This window comes from Gasterosteus aculeatus, chromosome 16, assembly GCF_964276395.1.
Source record: "Gasterosteus aculeatus chromosome 16, fGasAcu3.hap1.1, whole genome shotgun sequence".
Classification (NCBI taxonomy): Eukaryota; Metazoa; Chordata; class Actinopteri; order Perciformes; family Gasterosteidae; genus Gasterosteus; species Gasterosteus aculeatus.
Window position 1 is genome coordinate 5047166 of NC_135704.1, and position 18216 is coordinate 5065381.

At 45.6% G+C, this 18216-nt stretch overlaps 1 protein-coding gene across 3 annotated transcripts in view; it reads right to left on the minus strand.

Moving 5' to 3' along the window:
* Nucleotides 1-17551, minus strand: part of hdac4 (histone deacetylase 4) — a 93155-nt gene extending 75604 nt beyond the window's left edge. For all 3 annotated transcript variants that reach the window (XR_013453125.1, XM_078091411.1, XM_040201305.2), the window contains exons 1-2: nt 17413-17551; nt 8231-8477 (exon numbers count right to left, since the gene is read on the minus strand). Coding sequence is in view for 2 of the 3 variants with exons in the window: in XM_078091411.1 (XP_077947537.1) it covers nt 8231-8252 (22 nt within the window). In the remaining variant the exon portion in view is untranslated. The remainder of the gene's footprint in view (nt 1-8230; nt 8478-17412) is intronic.
* Nucleotides 17552-18216: the final 665 nt, after the last annotated feature.

Genomic DNA, 18216 nt, shown 5'->3' on the forward strand with positions numbered 1-18216 from the left:
GCGGCGTGGAAATTCCAAATGGGAAAATGTAGACGATTAACTTCTTACTTACAGTACTTCTGAATTGGACAGGTTGCAACAAATGGCTCTCAAAATGGATTTCTGGTGTTCAGTCGATTGATGTTGCAATGAATGTCAATCATCTAAATGCCTGATCAAAAGAAAAAAAACAATAGTCTTTTGCAATATTTTTGCTAAACAGGTTAGAATATATCTTTTGATTTCACAAGCTGTTCAAAGCTTTTCAAAACTCAACTACAACTACAATTGAAATTGAGAAAGACCAAAAATAAAACCAAAGGGGACAAACGTTTCTAGTCAAATTACTGCTACTAGTTCTACAACTACTACTACATCATTTGGTAACTTCACACTAGGTTGGTGTTTTTTGTTTCACAAGATGTTGTGGCGTTCACAGGACAGTTACTGACTGTTACTGACTGTTGAACAAGAACCGTTCAACAGATCTTGCTGTCAAATCATTTGAACCAAAAAAAGTCTCCCCGCTTGACGTGATGTGAGAAACCCGCGGCCTCCTGCTTCAGGTGATTAGATAACCTCAGTTTAAGACAGTGTTGCTTTCTGCCGAGCATGCTTGCTCCAAACTACACAACTGCCCCCCCACGCCCCCCAAAACCCCTCCAACGGGAGAGCGTCCTCGGGCCAAGTGAAGATTCCCACGGGCGGAGCGGCGTTTGCGTGTGCAACGTGTTGTGTCAGCCTCTCCGTTGGACTTTCCATGCGAGTGAAACGCTCACTCAACACTCGTCATCGCACGGACGCTCATTAGGGTATCAGCTCCGCGGCGCAATCGTGTGCAAGTGAGCCTGGCAGACGTGACCACAAAGGCCAAACCAGCGTCAGGGCGACAAAGGGGAGACGCTTTTCAGACGTCAGATAGGCGAGGAAGGCGAGGGAGCTCTTTCTTACAAACCGTCCACTATGAAGGTGCTTTAAAGCAAATGCTCAGAGAGAGAGAGAGGAAGAACAAAGCCATCGGGACACACAAACCAAATTCAGCGACGAGCTGAACGGCTCCAGAGGTCATGGGCAGCGCTACGTGTCACTCAACTAGCGTGTCACTCAACTAGCGTGTCACCACCAGGCTCATTTATCTACGGCGCGCCCTCGCTTTCCCATTCATCCAACAGGCCGCAGCCCCTGAACGCTGAAGTAATGAGCTCGCTGTGTTGTGTTAATGGGGGGGGGGACTGCAGGGGACGGTGGTGCTGGGACACTTTAAGACGCATACCGTGGGATCACGTGCAGTGGACATTCACGGCAGGTTTATTACATAATCGAGTGAGTTTGTAATCTGAAGCTGACGGGGCTGTCGATGAAAACCGCATGTATTGATGCAACGAATAGATGTGAACACAAAGAGACAACTAAATCTATTTGACAACAACGGTAGAGTGAACATCTCACAACTAACCGCTTCAAATGTGGCATTGCGTCCATTGTCAATGTGTCTCAATAGCAACCATTCATCAGCAGGCCACTGTCGACGTGGTGAAACTAATATTATCCCAGTGACGACCCGTGAGGTATAATGTTGATGCTTCACAGCTCCAGACGCCGGAGGAGCTGCGAAAAGACGAGAGTAAGATACCAGGGGGAGAAGTTTAAAGGGTTTAGCGATGGGGACAGAAGAGAAGCACGGCTCATTATCCACCGGCTGTTCATCAGTGGCTGAAGATTATTTACAGAATCAGCTAGTTTATAAAACAGCCTTAGCAGCATCCACTGTGTGGCTCTTCCTGAACTATAAAAAGTACCAAAAAAACGCTGGCTTTTATCTCTTTATGCTGATTCGGGTCTAAAAGAGTGAAAATACTATCTGACAGAGATCACGCCAAGAAAACAGGAAGCAGAACAGTGATGTAATGTCTATATCAGAGCAGGACGGAGGTGTTTTTTCTTCATCTGGTCTTTGAAGGTCACTATGAGACTAAATATACCTGAAACGTCAACTCTACACTTTGCATACTCCAGAACAGCAGTATGTTCAGCCCAAACATTTTAATCCTGTCACGGAAGTGTGGGCTCATTAAACTGTAAATTTTCAGGAAAGGAGTCAAAACCTAAACTTTGAATTTCCTTTGATAGTTCCCCAACTATAAAAAGGTTAAAAGTCTGACAAGGGATCTTATCCAAGGGATGTTCATCAAGCAGGCATTTCAAATACTGTAATAAAACCGAACCTTCAAATTACACACATTCACACAACCAAGTTCCACAGGAGTCCACCTGAGGAAGGGCAGGGGCGTCCAGTTATGGTCTCCCATGGTTCGACAGCCGAGCCGCCAGCTCCATAGTCGCCCTGCTCGGGTCGCCCTGCTGGGGTCGCGCTGGGGTCGCGCTGGGGCCTCCGTCTGACCAACACGGGACGACAGGAGGTCCGACTCTCCGACAGGAAGATGGTCACTCAAAGCTGCAGATGGCCACACCGATGTCAGTAAAAACACTAGGAAACTGAAGTCACTTTGAGCTCAAAGTATTTGAGGCTGACTCAGAAGGTCATGTGCTTTGTCAGGGGGAAGGGCAAAGAGACAAGATAAGAACTGTCAAGGATTCAGAATGGACGACGCCAAGGAAACGCACAAAGTGAGCCGGCGAGGCGAGACGCAGCACAGCGGCTGAAGACGTGGGATGAAAACCGACGAACTGATGCCGGTTCGATACCGTCTTTCACACACCAACAATCGACAGGGGACTATTCAACTGCCCCTCGGGGGACGATTTACGCTGCATTGACTGGATGTCATCAGCTGACCAGCTGGATCCAAACCAGCGTATTTGGTCCTATCCAGTTGTATAAAAAAATGTTAAAAAACACAACAGCACGTACAAACAACACGCGTGAATTTACTACAAAGCAGACAAATAAACAGCAGCTTCACTTAATGAAGTCAACAACGATCCAGCGTGTCAATACGAGTACAGTACCAGTAGTGTTCAGATGCGTACTTCAGCCAAAGAGGGTAATGCAACAGCAGTTACTGTAAGAAACAACCACAAAATGTCCTCAAGAACTATTAAGTGTCGAATAATACGAGGGAAACACATTCTATGATCAGTCTGCGTTGAATCATTTAATTCATCATTTATCATTTTTTTAAATCCTTGTGGCAACTAAGTCCTTCTGATAATGGAATTATTCTTTTTATTAAAACACTATTAAATAAGGAAGTACATAGCCCACGTATTATAGATAAATTGCCTATATTTGACGGCTGAATAGATATATTTTTTCAGAAGAAATGTAGTATTTAAATATGGTGTCACACGTTGACATTGGGTCCAATACAGTAGAGGTTTGTGACAGCTAATTACATCCGAGACCCATTTCCTTGTGTGGACGCTATTTCAATAACGAGGATGCTCATCTGCCGATCCACAGGAGGCCTTCCCGCAGTGCCGACTTCTAAGCAGCAGCGCTACGTTTACTCTCGCTATCTATCTCTCCTTCTGCTTTCAGTAAAGAGTTGGCATGTCAGTCAATTTCCTTTATCCTCCAGTGGCCTGCATAGAACTGCAGAGTTTGGATCCGGATCAGACAGTAAATTATGGTTTGCGCCGATATTAAGGATTTGAACCATTATCAGAAGTACAGTATTATAAAAGAGATATATTTGGAATCTGGGTCCTACTGTGCCGTACCAGCTGTTGCTGGCTGAGCAGCATGTCTGACCGCTGAGCCTCCGGTAATCACCATGAGTGACGAGGGAATTTTTAATCCCTAATTACCATAACTCACCAAAGCGCTCCATGAGAGGAGTTACTGTTGTGGGCTGGAATGTGAATAGTGATATTGAAGATACGGAGATGATGTTTAAAAAAGGACAATGATGTTATCATACAGTACCAGGCACACACACACACACACACACACACACACACACACACACAAATAGATGATATGCAAATAGAAATGATCCCCATGAGAAAGGTTGAAAAGCTTACTACTGTTTTTTCAGATTATTAAAGCTGACATTTTTTAAAAACTTGCCTGAAAGGCAAGAGCCAAATACTTATATCACAACATCATCACCGTTAGTACAGATGCCAATACACATTTTGTGTATTATCAGCACACGCACGGTCAGTTTGTAGGCCTCTTCAGGGCTTATCCTCGGATTAGTCCTTGGAAAAGTTCATTCTGCCCTGGGAGACCCCGGGTGCACTGAGCACTTCCTAACAGGGACTGTGTAGCTCCTGGGAACTTCTGATTTCGTTTTGTTCAGAGAAGCGGGAGGATTACATCCCCAGAGACCCCACCTGACCTCGCTTCCCCTTTTTCAATGGCTGTCCCCCGTTGAACCCAGCGAGCGGGCTGCACCTCCCAGCCGGACGGGACACGTTGGGATTCTCTGTCCTTACGTTACCGGAGCGCTGGCCGCTCAGAGGAGGCAGACGGGGACAGAGGGAACGTGACCTTGTGCGTCCCCCTCGTCTGGCATGTTCTAAATCTCTTTTATCAGTTACAGAGTGGACAGCAGAGTCCTGCAGTCGATAGCCGTGCTCGTGTGCGCCGTCAGCTAAAATAAAAAATACTGCAGCGGGCGTGTACTGTATGTCTCAGAGCCCCAATAATAACCAAACCTTTGCTTCTGCTGTAAAGATCCGCCGAGTTGTCTTTCCTACTTTGCTGACCGGTGTGCTAAAATCCAGCCAGCGCAACTTCACACAAAAGGCAAGTGAGAGAATTCCCCGACAGTTGCCTAATTTAGCTACCAAATCAGCCATGAAATCATTGAATAGTCAACAGTGAAATGGCTGAAAAGGAAGATTATTTTTTTTTATTTGAAAGAAGAGCAGTTTGAGCACAAAACCGTAATTTAATTCCGAGCTTCTCTTCCGGCAGAAGCGAAGCTTTGAACGCTAAATAAATTCTTCCAAAGGCTAAATTGCACACTTGTTTCATCTGGCAATGAGATTACTTGAATGGAATATTCTGGAAAAACTGTGGCGCAAAAGACAATAATGAGGCAGTAATCTTATTTCTCCACAGCAGCTTCCATTGTTCTCTTAAAAAGGGCCTCTGTTTAGTCTGGTTCAACTCTCGGTCCCATCCGTCTTTCCACGGAGGAACAAAAAATAAAGAAAGAATTTTGCAGAGCCAAGGATAAATGTGCACAATAACAGTTCTGCAGCACTCAAATGCATCAAACACAGATAGGAGGGGAGCGCTATTGTGTCCCCGCCGGCTCTTTTGGACAATCTAGACAGCAGTGGCATCGCTCACGCTAGAAGAACCTTCTTAAAGAACTTCTCCTTAATAAGCCCTACTTGACTTATCGTCCTGCTTCGGTGGACTCCAGTCGCCTTGAAAGCAACTTTTCTTCACGTCCCGACTAAAACATATCAATTAACACCCTCTTCCCTGTGACGATGGCCCCTGTGAACGGGGGAATCGTCGGCGTGGGCCAGCAGGGGTTAATCTCCCTTTTTGAAGATTACGCTTCACTTTCCAGTAGGCGGGTCCGCGCAGACACCAGCCACTCTCCTCTAATCCACCACTGCAGGCTTTTGATAGCTCCCACTGGGAGGCCTTATTACAGTCACTGATTAAAACCGGGGGACAGAGAGAAGACGGGGAAAAGGGTCACCGGGGGAAAAGCTTTAGGATCACATCTCTGAATTTTTTAGATCTTCAAAGCACCCAATAGGTAGACACGGCTGCAAAAGTGTGATACAAAAAAAGAGAAATGTGACTGCTGTGAGAAACTTTTTTTTTTTTTACAACAGTAAAAAAATATAGACTTTAATCCTGCTTAATGATGTTAGAGCGCTCATTCGATCACAATGGAGGAAGGGGGGTGATCCAGCCGTAGCTGTGTACACTACATCTTTCCAGCACTCCTCCACTTCCCTCCGATACTTAACAATCTCTGGGATAGAAAAGTCTACACATGGCCATACTTTTACCCCCCAAAAAACCTGCCATGAATAATTCACAACCATCTGCCGCAGCTCAGCGGTGTGAATAAGACTCTGAAAAGTGAGGAGGTGCAACTCTTGTTTATTTTAAAAACCAGCTCCTCGTAGCGGCCGCCATCCCGTTCCTCGACATTTCTGCGTGCATGGCGTCGAAAGTTGGAAAAACGTGTGGATTCTGCAGAAGAAAATAAACTAAAATCAAAAATGGCAGCTTCTCTACGACCTCCTTAAGTCCGAGCATCGCGCGAATACAAAAAAACAGATGAAGAGGTCGGGGTCTTTCCAGGACGTTAGTTAAAGTAAGACCGCTAAACAATCCCAAGCGCTGCTGATCCCTGCACGAGTCTTCCATTGCATCGCTACCGGCCTCAGAGGGGGTTTTAACCAGCAACGCGGCAGCAGCAGCCGGGGGCCCGGCCTGTGTCTGGGATCCAGGCCGGGGAGTCGCGCTGCGTGGCCATTTATTGACAGAAGATCCCCCTCCGCCGGGACCCTGCCACCGATTACAGGGGGGGGGGGGGGGGGTGTCTGTGTACGTGTGTGCGTGTGTGTGAATTTGTCTGTGTGTGCGTGTGTATGTTGGTTCTAGCTCTGGCTCCAAGGCCGTAAAAACTAGCTTGAAAATGCCAAGTAGCATGCCAACATGCCAGCCTTATTTGCCACCCAAGTTAAAGTCGGACAAAAGGGGCCTTCAGTGCTCTGAAATGGTCCGTTTTCAGAATGGGAAACGATGATCTGTCATACATGGAAAAGGGCTCAGCAGAAGTGCACACAGACAGCAGGGCGACAAGGGGAAAATGCTAACAGGAGGTGAAACCGAGGAGTGAAAGCTCCTTTCTTAATACCGGGAGCTCCTCTGGGTGGGGAAAATCTGGCAGTTGGAATGTTTTGGCTCAGTGCAGGATTTCAACAGAACTTCAACTGGGCTATTTTTGGTGTTGTATATTATAAAGGTTGGCTTCACAGTGAATCACCAGAAATCATGAGTGCGATTATGTTCATCCATTAATTGACACATTGTGAACGCATAAAAGAAGGTTCCCTTTCTTACTGAAATCCAGATGAGATGACTTTTTCTTTTATTTATTGTTTTGAATTGCTCAACGCAAAAGCAGGTCAGCTGATGAAATAAATCTCACTTTTTAAAACTGATCCCAGCTAAATTTGAATCCTACACAGGAAAGAAACTTGTGAGTACAGAGCGTGGAAATGATCTACGTAGGAGGAAAATAACGAAAGGGAAATCATATCCAACTCCAAGGTTCGTCTTACATAACACAATCTATTTAGGAAAGAAAAAGTATCCCACATATCTTTGGCCTGTGCCAGAGTTCACATCTATCTGGATGGCCTGAAACCACCATTCTGACGCAACCCGCTTTGGCTGGGACAACAACATGTCTGCACTCGCTGTTTGAGAGAAAAGAAGGCGATGCCAACGGACCACATGGAGACACACAGCAGCAGCGCCGCAACGGTCCCTCAATGGCTGTGACATCATTAAGTTGAATACGACCCCTCGGCGGCCAAAGCATGGTGGGTAAAGGGGAGGACACACAATTAGCCATTTGTCCACTTTGGTCAGCAGTTGAGAAAGAGGAAGAGCCGGATCCACACTGCGGGTGTGATTTAAGAAGAACTAGAAACGTGGAGGAGGGGGTTACCGGGCCACACTGGTCAAGTCAAGCAGACCAGGGAATCCATTCTACAAAACTACACACTCGGACAAACACCGGCCCTGTGAGACACTGCCGGGAGGGACACAGTGTTTTGGCCGCGCACTTGTAGAAAAGGCTCAATTAAGGTTTGGTCCGTCCGTCAAGGCGTAATCAAATTGTGAACAAACTCTTCAAAAATGGGAGAGGCTACAAATCAGCAGTATCGTAAAAGTATCTCAGCTTCGGCTACTGTAAGAATGGGTACTGGCTTAAGGGGTCGATTACTATTTGTTACAAATGAATGGAACAAGCAATCTGGTTCTCAAAGGAGGCATACATGTGTGCACAACGCTGCGTCAAACAGAGATAAGCCTGATAAAGTGCTTTGTCGTTCACTAACTCTTTTTATTGATTAAACATGTAGTAAAATTGTGAGAATGAAGAAGCGCTGGAATTCCACTGTAGGACACGGCACAGGCAATTCTTAAAATGAACAAATGTAAACACTTACTACGTCAGTATAAATATTCAAACATTAGTTTAGTAGGCGTTTGGAAACGCCATCACACGTGCAGAGAAGAGCAAAAGAGCTTCTCTTGTACGTTCCTTCAACGATTATCACTTCCTACCTGAGCGGCTATGAGAGCTCATCGTCGCGGTAACCGTTGCCAGGTGGACTTGACCGGGGAGGGAGAGGTGGGCGGTGTCAGCGCACCTCCGTGGAGGCCGTGCTCACCACCATGCGCTTTCCAGGGGCCGAGTCAGCCGGGGGCGGCGCGCGGGGGGGGGGGGGGCCACAGAGCGGTTGTTTCTTAACACCTCATCACACCTGAGCCACAGGCGGAGGCCTCAGCGGAGCGCCCTTCCAATCCGGCTCTGAGAGGGAAATGAAGAAAAAGGGCTTTAATACGGAAGAGAGAAGCTAGACCTCTTTAAAACAGACATGGCAGGCTTATTGTACACGTGTTCATTCGACCTTTTATTCCTCCCTGGGGCCAAAACTCAACACAACTCCTCTGAGATGAAGAGGTTTGTTGATTGTTTGATGCTGAAAACCAAGTCCAACAAATACTAACTCATACTAATCATTGGAGAACAGTAAATAAGGAGTAATGCAAAACAGCTCTTGGTTTCAGATTGTTGTATCAAATAAATATGGTTTCATTTGGGCCATCTGGATTCACTAATGTAATGGCGTGTTTAGATCATTTAACTTTACTAGCAGCGCTGTCACCACACCCACCCAGGCGAAGCTTTGGAAAGTGCCTTAGCGAAATAAAAGTGATTCAAACATGCACCGACGCTGTTGAGAAACCTTCTCAGTGTGGCTATAAACACGATGAATACAACGTGACATGAATATATGTTCACTCCCACGGATTGAATGCTCCACACGGAGGTCAGTGTCTTCAGAAAAGGCTCCTACCTGTAAATCAAATGCAAACATGAGGACCTGGAATCATCTCAAGAGTCATGAAGGAAGGGAAAGAGGAAGAAAACGTCTTATACTGGTCTGTATGTGTGTTGGGCAATCAAAGCTTTAAGGGGCATGCGCGCGCACACACACACACACACACACACACACACACACACACACACACACACACACACAGGGAAGCCTCTGGTTCCCCAACGCTAAAGGGCAAAAGCGAACGCTCGCTTCCAACAGGGCTGATGAGCGCTGCAATCGGTCACTACAAACACCACAGATGCCAAGATGAAGTGTGTACATGCTCGAAAACACACACACACACACAAAGTACCCGTAACTTCTAAGCTGTTGAACTGAATTACCGTCAAACAAATGAGTCCAGTGGAAAGACGGTGCAAACATTGCATGGCCCAATAAACTCATGGAAACAGTGTTGCTGCCAGGAGTCGACAGGGTCTTATTTCACTAATCCGGAATCATCGCAGGAGAAAAACAGTCCTTAAAACCCAGCAGTGATTTCAAGAGGCCCAGCTCCTTCATTAGCATTGAAGGGTCTCCATTCCGTTGTCATTCCAAAATCCTCTGGGTTGTGGACCTAGAGGTGGGTCGCACAAGCCTTATAAATATGCCGAATTTCAGCAGTCGTTTGTTCAACGTTCACAGCTGCAGTTCATATCTGCGGCCCACGAGGGAGCCCGAATGTTCAGATGGTCGTCTTGATCGCGGGCTGACAGTTGGACTCGAGCAGCTAAACTTCGGAGCCTGGAAACGTTCCACGACACATCACAGAACCGCTCTCAGGACCCACGTAATGGACTTCGTTTCCCAAGCACTCCGAGCGCTGCCGGGAGTAATCACGACGGCATAAAAATAACATGTGGTCGGGCAGCAAGCGGTAAACAACAATTAAGAGACTCTGTGCGCTGCTCATGAAATGAATCATTGAAAATGCACTTGAGCCGAGAAGACAGCTTCAGCCCTAATTGACTATGAATAATTCAGCCGGCGAGTGGGATTAGCAGCGTCGGCAGTATGCAATTGATTGACATGTTCCCCGTTCCGATTCGTTGTAAAAACAGACAAAAGAGTATTTATCTTAAAATCATTGCTCATTGATCATCTTACTGATGACAGGTCAGAATATTTTTGTGATCTAAAGGATAGCGGAGCAGAGCTCAAAGGCCGAGGTGAAGGGAGGGCCGAGGGAGGCGACGGCACAGTGAGCACTTGTTTGAGGAGACAAAGTGACACCGGTCAGGCATGAAAGGACGAGCAGTAACGTGGCTTGTTCATGTTTGCGCGTGAATCCGTCCAGGACACCACATCAATCACAGCAGTTCACCGCCTGCTGGTGATGGAGTAAATTGCTAGTGTTGCCACCAGAGGCAATAACAGCAGCTTGAAAAAGCTTTTTTTTTAAACCAGAAACACTCCAAACAGCAGACAGCTCCTCTCTTGTGTTGTGTTGGTGCATCTCTGGTCGCTGCGTCGCTCCTTTCCATTTCTTAAAGTAGCGACGGCGCGGTTTAAATTTTATAGATATACAGTTATCAGTGTTACAAATTGTTCATGTGTTACATAATCTTGTGTCGTGGTGTTTTACGCTGTTAAAAAAGCGTTAGTTGTGGGTTATTCATTGTTATAAAGTTAAAACCAGTAGCTCCGAGCGCTTTGTAGTCAAGCTCAGGTAATGAAGTGATATGAGGCTGGTATAAAACAGATCTATGATATTTAGTTCAAAAACATAGACAGCCAACATACTTCTTTTGTTTTTCCAGAAACATACAATGCTAATATTTTTTTCTGCCGACTCAGCGGCCGTGTAAACGCACACGCCTGCAGGCCCCGCCTCCAAGGAGAATATCTGCTATTAGGACTCTACAATCTAAGCACGAGTCATTCTGCTGTGCTGCATTCTCACGTAAATTCTCTTTTATTTTTGTAAAATGACTGACACGGCTTTTGAACGTGGTGATCGCGCTGCCACCAAAACCACCATTAAATGTGCGGATATAACAATGGATTACATTTCTTGTGTACCGGCAACATGCCTGACATTTCTTGTGCATCATCCATACAAATTAGTGGTTGAAGACAGGCTGAAATGTATAGAATTTATTTGAATACAGACAAGTGTTGTTTGTAAAATAAATACACATTCTTGAAAAATGCAGTTGTGGCTAACTCTAGCCGGGAAACTTTACCCCTCACCTCAATAACATTACGCGGCTTCTATTGAAGAGATTATGTCTGCATCTGTTCTCCCTGCATGAGGGTACAGAAAAGAAACAAAAGACAACGTGGAGTGAAGTAAGCTTCGCTTATTTGGGCTGTCTCAAACCGAAACAGCTGAAACTCTATAAGTATGTTTAGTGTTTCGGTTTGGGGGGGAAATGCTGAGAGGGTGAGAGAGAATTCCTGTAAAACTTGGGAGAGACATGTTGTAATGGCACATCACAACAAAGCCGCATGCCCAGCACAGCATGGTTCATTGACATGGCAGCTATGGAATCTTGACTTTCAATAGCGAACAATGTGTGTGCGACAACATCTTCACATGGCGAGGCATTTTCCGGATAACTCCGCCCTTTTGTCGCTTGGCACACTGTCAGCTGCCCTGCGGTAGTGACAGGGATACAGCGGTGATACTCTCTCACTCACACACACGTCTGTTGCTCATGGAAAACCAAACACCCATGCATTGTTACCCTGGCAACAAAAGGCCAACTATTCAGAGTCTAATAAAAAGCAGGAAGTAGCATCTTTCCGTGCAGCTTGCCAAGCACCGTAAATGGCAAAAGCCCACTTGACTTCCCTTTCCTTATTGCTGGCACTCCTTCCATGTCACTCTCACTCTTTAACCCGCGTGTGTAACGTTCTCTCAGCAAATCCGTTGTTAATTATCTCTGTCAACCTTTAGTAATCTGTAATTCTGCACAAAGCAAGTTGTGTCCTATGTCCTTTCTACATGAAACACCACAGCAGCTTTCAAACTCTTAACCCAAAGCCAGTGTATGGAGTCACACTAAACTGCTCAAGCTTAAATTCTTTGAACTTGTGTCACGTTTAAGTTCATCCTGTGGTTCAGAAGCAACGTTTGCTTTAGGGCTTTGCAGCGTTGTGCACAGACAGGTATGGCAAACAAAACGCAACAAAATCATACTATATCATTGCCGTCCTTGGACCTGATGGATTGGGGAAAACAGCAACTGTGATACGGCGATATTCATGTGAGAGAAATATTTAAATAGCCAGAATTTTCAAAGTAAAAATATCAAACGTTTAAAAAAATATTTTTATGGGAAAACACTGTCAAGTGAATCCACCTTTCTTATGTTTATTTAGTAATGTTACTTTCAGTGAAACTGATCCAATGAATACACATAAATAACTGAATAATAACTTCAACGCACATATAGATATATATATATAAAAAGGTGAAAGATGCTGCTCCCAATATACTGTAAAACTGCCCCGAAGGACACTGTGCAATGGCTTTCTTGCAAATCATGGAACATTTAGTAGAGGAGCTCTCTAACAAAACGTCACATCAGTTTTCAAACTATTAAAAGACACAAGCGTAATGCATCATCTAATGAGCATAATTGCAATGGACGCTGTAAGATTTTGCGCACGCACAATTCATTGTCAGTCTGGACACGGAGACGTGTGTGACTGCAGTCTGCTGCGTGGGGACAGTAACTGCTTCGCGCTTATGGCAGAAAGTTGCCGAGAGGATTCGGAAAGCGAGAAAGTCTCATTGCAATCTCAGAAACGCCGGCCGGCCACTTCACCCCCCTCCCAAATAAAAACTCTTCAGATCTACACGAATCACGTGGATGAGCTTTGTAGATTCCAAAACGGCAAATTTGGCGAAAAGCGTTGAGTTTGCAAGTATGAAGACAAAAATAAACTGTCAACCTGCGCTTCATTTCATATTTACTATCATACATACAACACGACAGCTGTTCATTGAGGCCCCTGATTGGGGGCACGGGGGGGAAGCTGGTGGGACAGTTTGCACAGTCCTGCTGGTTGAGTGTGAGCACCACAGGATCCCGTCACCTCGTATCCAACACGACAATGCCATTAATAGACTCAATTAGTAACCATTAGCATGACATCCACAACATGTCCACAAACAAGGATGCCTTTCCCAACTGCCAACCCTTCCAACACTTAAGCTAACTGGGCTAGGATGGGTTCAAAGTCTGGACAAAGTCCCCACAGAGCACAAAGGGGCTAAAACGGGCTTATTATTGGAGTTGTGAGGCATAAAAGGGTACGGGGGACTCAATCTGGGAGAATGTTTTGCAGCCATTAACTCAATGGGTAACCACAAGGATTCATCAAGCCTCAAATCACATCAGTTGAGCCTGAGAGCTTCTGTACAGTTATCCATTAAACGCTCTGTCCCTTTTACTGCTTCGAATCTTCCTCTTTTCTCATTTCACTGTCCCTCTGGCCGATATCCAACTCCCTTTCTCTTATTGAGTTGCGCAACAATAAGCCTAATGAGAAAAGACGTGGCGCAGGGGGTAGAGAGGGTGCGCTGGGAACTGCAAGGTTGGTGGTTCAAGTCCCGGCTGCCCCGTGTCCCTGAGCAAGACACCTAACCCCTAATTGTTCCCCCAGGCAAAAATGTAAAATGCCATGGGTTAAAAATGTAATGTAAGTCGCTTTGGATAAAAAGTCAGCTAAATGACCTGTAATGTAAAAGTAGCTGTGTAATTCTGTTTACTCCGAAAATGAAGACAGTAAACTCAAAGTGGAAATGGTTGGTTTAGATGAAAGACAGGGGAAAGAACAGTATTCTCAGAGACTGTGGTGCAACAACGGATTTCCCTGGAGTTGTATTAGTGGCATTTCAAACGACGCATGGGCACAATATATGCTGACTGGCAGTCGGGCCAAAGGAAGCTCGCTAACAGGCAGTGCACCCATTTCTACAGGGCAAATGTGCGTTACAGGCTCCTGTCCCCTTATTTGTCCCTGAGAACAACAGTGGCATTAGTTCCCATTTGTATCGATTAATGCGACAAAGGACGGGATGCGAAGGTTGGCCCATCGGAAATGGGCTTGATTTGGTTCAGAAAGCTAAGACATCAAAGAATACTAGTTAGAAGCACGTTGTTTACCAAAGGAATATCCTATGCAGTGAACTTCTGATTAAAGAAAGAATCTCAAACACTATCAATAGCAATGTTTAAGTGACTTGACAAAAAGATTTTGTTTTTTTAAAGCTAAATTATGGGTGTCTATTGGCGCCACACAGATCTTCACCTTACGCTGCAAACAGCAACGGGACAAATAAGAACAACAGTACTGAAATTGAGCAAATTGTATAGCTGAATGTGCACCGTGCAGACAGGGACGGCCAGAGGGGCTTCGACAGAGAGACTGACGTGGACATAATAGCGAAAGTCTGCACGGTTGGCGGCTACATAAACAGATGGCATCTGGGACCTTTGTTTCAAACACATTCCCGGTCTGTTTGCATTGTCAAACCCAGGCAACAGTGGAATATTGCGTTTAAATGTCTGCACGGAGGCATTTCAAGTGCCACTAATTGGAATAGAATTTGGACATCTGCATGGTGGAGATGTTTAGCCCGAAACATTAACCATGGTTGGACGTGCCTCCTATGCGGGGTTATTCAATCTCAGCAGTCACCATGGACACATTCTGGCTAATGTCAAAGACTTCAGGAGTTATAAATGACATTGGAAGGTTATACATTTTGAAAACACTTTTTAATTGCAATTTGAATCCGATGCCAAATAAGCCCGTGTTACAAGGAGAGATGGAGAAGTAAAAGTTAAACTGTGCCAGAGGAGAATCTTTATTGCTGAGACATTGAAGGGAGGAGGACGCACTGATTGAAAGCAGTGAAGCGGGTTTTCAATAGCAGCTAGCTTCCTTTGGCTGAACTTGATCTGATATTTTACAATTAGAGTATATCTATTCTGCCTCGTATCGTGGAACTGCATTCAGACACTGCAGTCATCCATTGACTGTGCATCAAATCCAGCCATATATAATTAGTAGACACTTTAGTTCCACAAATGTGCACACACACGAAAACTGCAAATGTGAAGCGGTGACTTCAATTTACTGCAGGTGTTTCATTCACAAAGAGGGTTTCTTAGAAGACACTCACTCAGAGAAACGCATTAACAGTGATTAAACATCTCTCTGTGCCTTTCATCCCCAAATCCATTTTGTTGTTTAACAGAGTCATTTTAGCGCGATTAAACTGTGTGTGCCGTTTGAGTGAGTGACATTTTCCCCAACTGCTTAAAATGGGAAATTTAAATGCCTGGTGTTTACTGTCTGTTCCAAACAATCCAATTAAAAAAGACTCAATGATGCAGAAATATGCAAAAACGCACCAAGAGTGATCAGTTAAAAGAGGTTGAAGTGTTTATCGTTCCCATCAGCAGCTTATAACGACGCAGGTTGGTCTTTATTAACATAGAAATGAACATCACAAACCACACAGACCTGTGAACTCTTTGTGTAGGAGACACTAATCCCGTAGGGTTTGCTCAACTATTGGATTAAAAGGTAAATAAAGTAAGATAATATCAAAAATCTATTATCAACAGTTTGGAAACATAGACGTCTTCTGCAGCTTATTGACTTGTGCAAAGAGACGCCCAGATGGCACGAAAAAGGAATAACAGACACGACTTTGGACAAAGAAGATCCTGTTTTACTTGTGCTCCAACCAGGACTGGGCTCTCGTCCTTCAGGAGGAGCACGCTGAGCCAAATGTGTTTCAGGCTGCAGTGACCTTGTTCCTGTGGGGCCCGGAGTTCACGAGCGTAGCAGCAGCAGTCCTCCAGAGCTCGTAACGCTGAGGGAATAGTTTCCACTCGTGAGGGCCGAAAGGAGTCTTAGCGGCTCAGAGGCACAGCGAGCCCAAAGCTAGCTTCCGATTTGGAAATGTTATGGGGGAAGTTAAGAGAAACAATATCGAATAAAAGATTATTTATTGTTCCGAATGGGTGAGATGACCAAAAGGAAGCCCGATAGATTCATCAACGTTTGAAACCTGCTTTCAGATGAGTAAACTATTTTAAATCCATTACCTCTTCTTTGTCCAGATAACCATAGATCAGGTTTAGCTCAAAAAGACACACCTGTCAATAGTGGGCTGTCTGGACGAGAAGAAACTGATTAAGGATGTTTCGTAAAACATTTATTCTTCAACATATTCTTAACTTAGACCTGTCAAATCTATTACAGCGAAACAAAGGGTACTTCGTTCAAATCTACCTGTTATCTCATCCAGGTTCGGCAACTTTAAGTGATTCTTATCCATTGTTTCTAAAGATGGACAGACTGCAGTGAAATCACTTTTATTTTAGCTTTCATTCATAAAATTAAGAAAGACGAATAGATCAGAAGATGTGTATTAAACAACTTAAAGGCTTTATATAGGACGCACATCGGAGAGCACCAGCTGGGAAACTGCCTCCAGCTCCTTCGCGCTGCTGCTGCTCTCTTGTGTTTACACATCATGAAGACACAAGTTTACACCCAAAGCTGCGGCACTTCAACCTCAGCACAAACCTCCACCGCCCGCACACACACACACACACACACACACACACGCACACGCACACGCACACGCACACACACACACACACACACACACACGCACACGCACACACACAGCCTCCAGCCTGCGGTATTTATAGAACAGTGTGCAGAGGTTAGTGTTGCGCGCAGCTATCTGCACAGACAGGACACAACTACGTTGTACCGCACTAGAACGTGTCATGTTGGCGCGTGACGTCGGTTACCTGCTGATAAACACGCGGTAATTACACGGTGACCAAAGTCTCCGCTGCATCTGTTAACACGAGCCTCTCGCCGGGGAGCGAAAGACACTTACGACCGGGGGGCTCTGTCCCGCCGCGCAACCCGGACAAACGGGCACAAGTGCGATAACGCGTTCGGCATTAGTCGTCCATTGTACACAAAAGTACATTTTCCGAACTGACATGTTTTGGAACAATGTCGCGAGCTTCACGCCACGGAAGTTCCACTTAACGTTATTAAATCTATAAAGTGGCAGAGTAAAAAAAGTTGCACAACACGACTAGTCGGCAGTTTTTAAAAAATTCACCCCACTTCTGTTGCGCAACGATTTCTACTTTCCCTCCGCTGACTGAGAAGAAACCACACGAACATTAGGAAAACAAGTCAAGTGTAGCAGAATTAACAGCGGCCCCGCCGGACTCCGAGGAGGAGGAAAAGCGCAGGGAGCCACTGACGTAAACACGCGTCCCGCTACACGCTCCACCAGCAGAGGCGACTGCCGACTTTTGCTTTTGTAAAGGAAGAAAAACAGACACAGAGAAACCTCACCTGAATTGAGGGCTAATGGCGGGTCTCCGGGAGCATCCGCGGCGCGGGGTTTTAGGACCCGTCGGTACTGAAACGCTCGTTCGGTCAACAGCTCCGCCTTCCCGGAGGAGTCACGTGTCGCACAACCTCCCGTGTGTCCGTGAGGGGCGGGGCCCGCGGGACAGGATGGCCGGCGGCCGAGGGGGGAAGCTGTGACGTGAGTGAACTCTTCGTGGTTGTCGTGGCAGACACTGGGCCACACAGGTGTGCATCACCCCCGTGAGCATACAGCCTCACTGATTCTTTCACAAACGTCTCACCCGTTCGCCTGTGTTTGTGGGATATCTGATTTTGTTTTACCGCTGTCTTTTTTTACGGTACTTGTCAGTATTTTATCACCCATGTTGTCACTGTTGACTTATTTTTTTTTCATCTTCATCCTTACCGCCGATAAAGTTATCCCAACCTATGGCGCTGTCCCAGCAGCCCTTTGGTTTCGCCCTATACAAGTCAGGTCTCACATCCCGGCCCCTTCGTTGGCACTGTTGGCGCCATTCGTACTGTTAACTGCGAGACGGCGGCTGAGCCGCGTTGAGAGTCATGTGGAGGCAACAGATGTGCTCCGAATTTTGAATTTAGCACTTTCAAACAAGCAAAACTACTTCAGAAGCTGATTGGGGGAATGCGGTTTCACAGCTCTTAGTTTAATGGGTTGGACATAGAATTGGATACATTTGATAAAATCATGTTTCCTTAAATTATGCATGCATTGAGCCCAACGCAGACAAACCAAACCCACAAAGCGTTGATCACAAATTTGCAAAG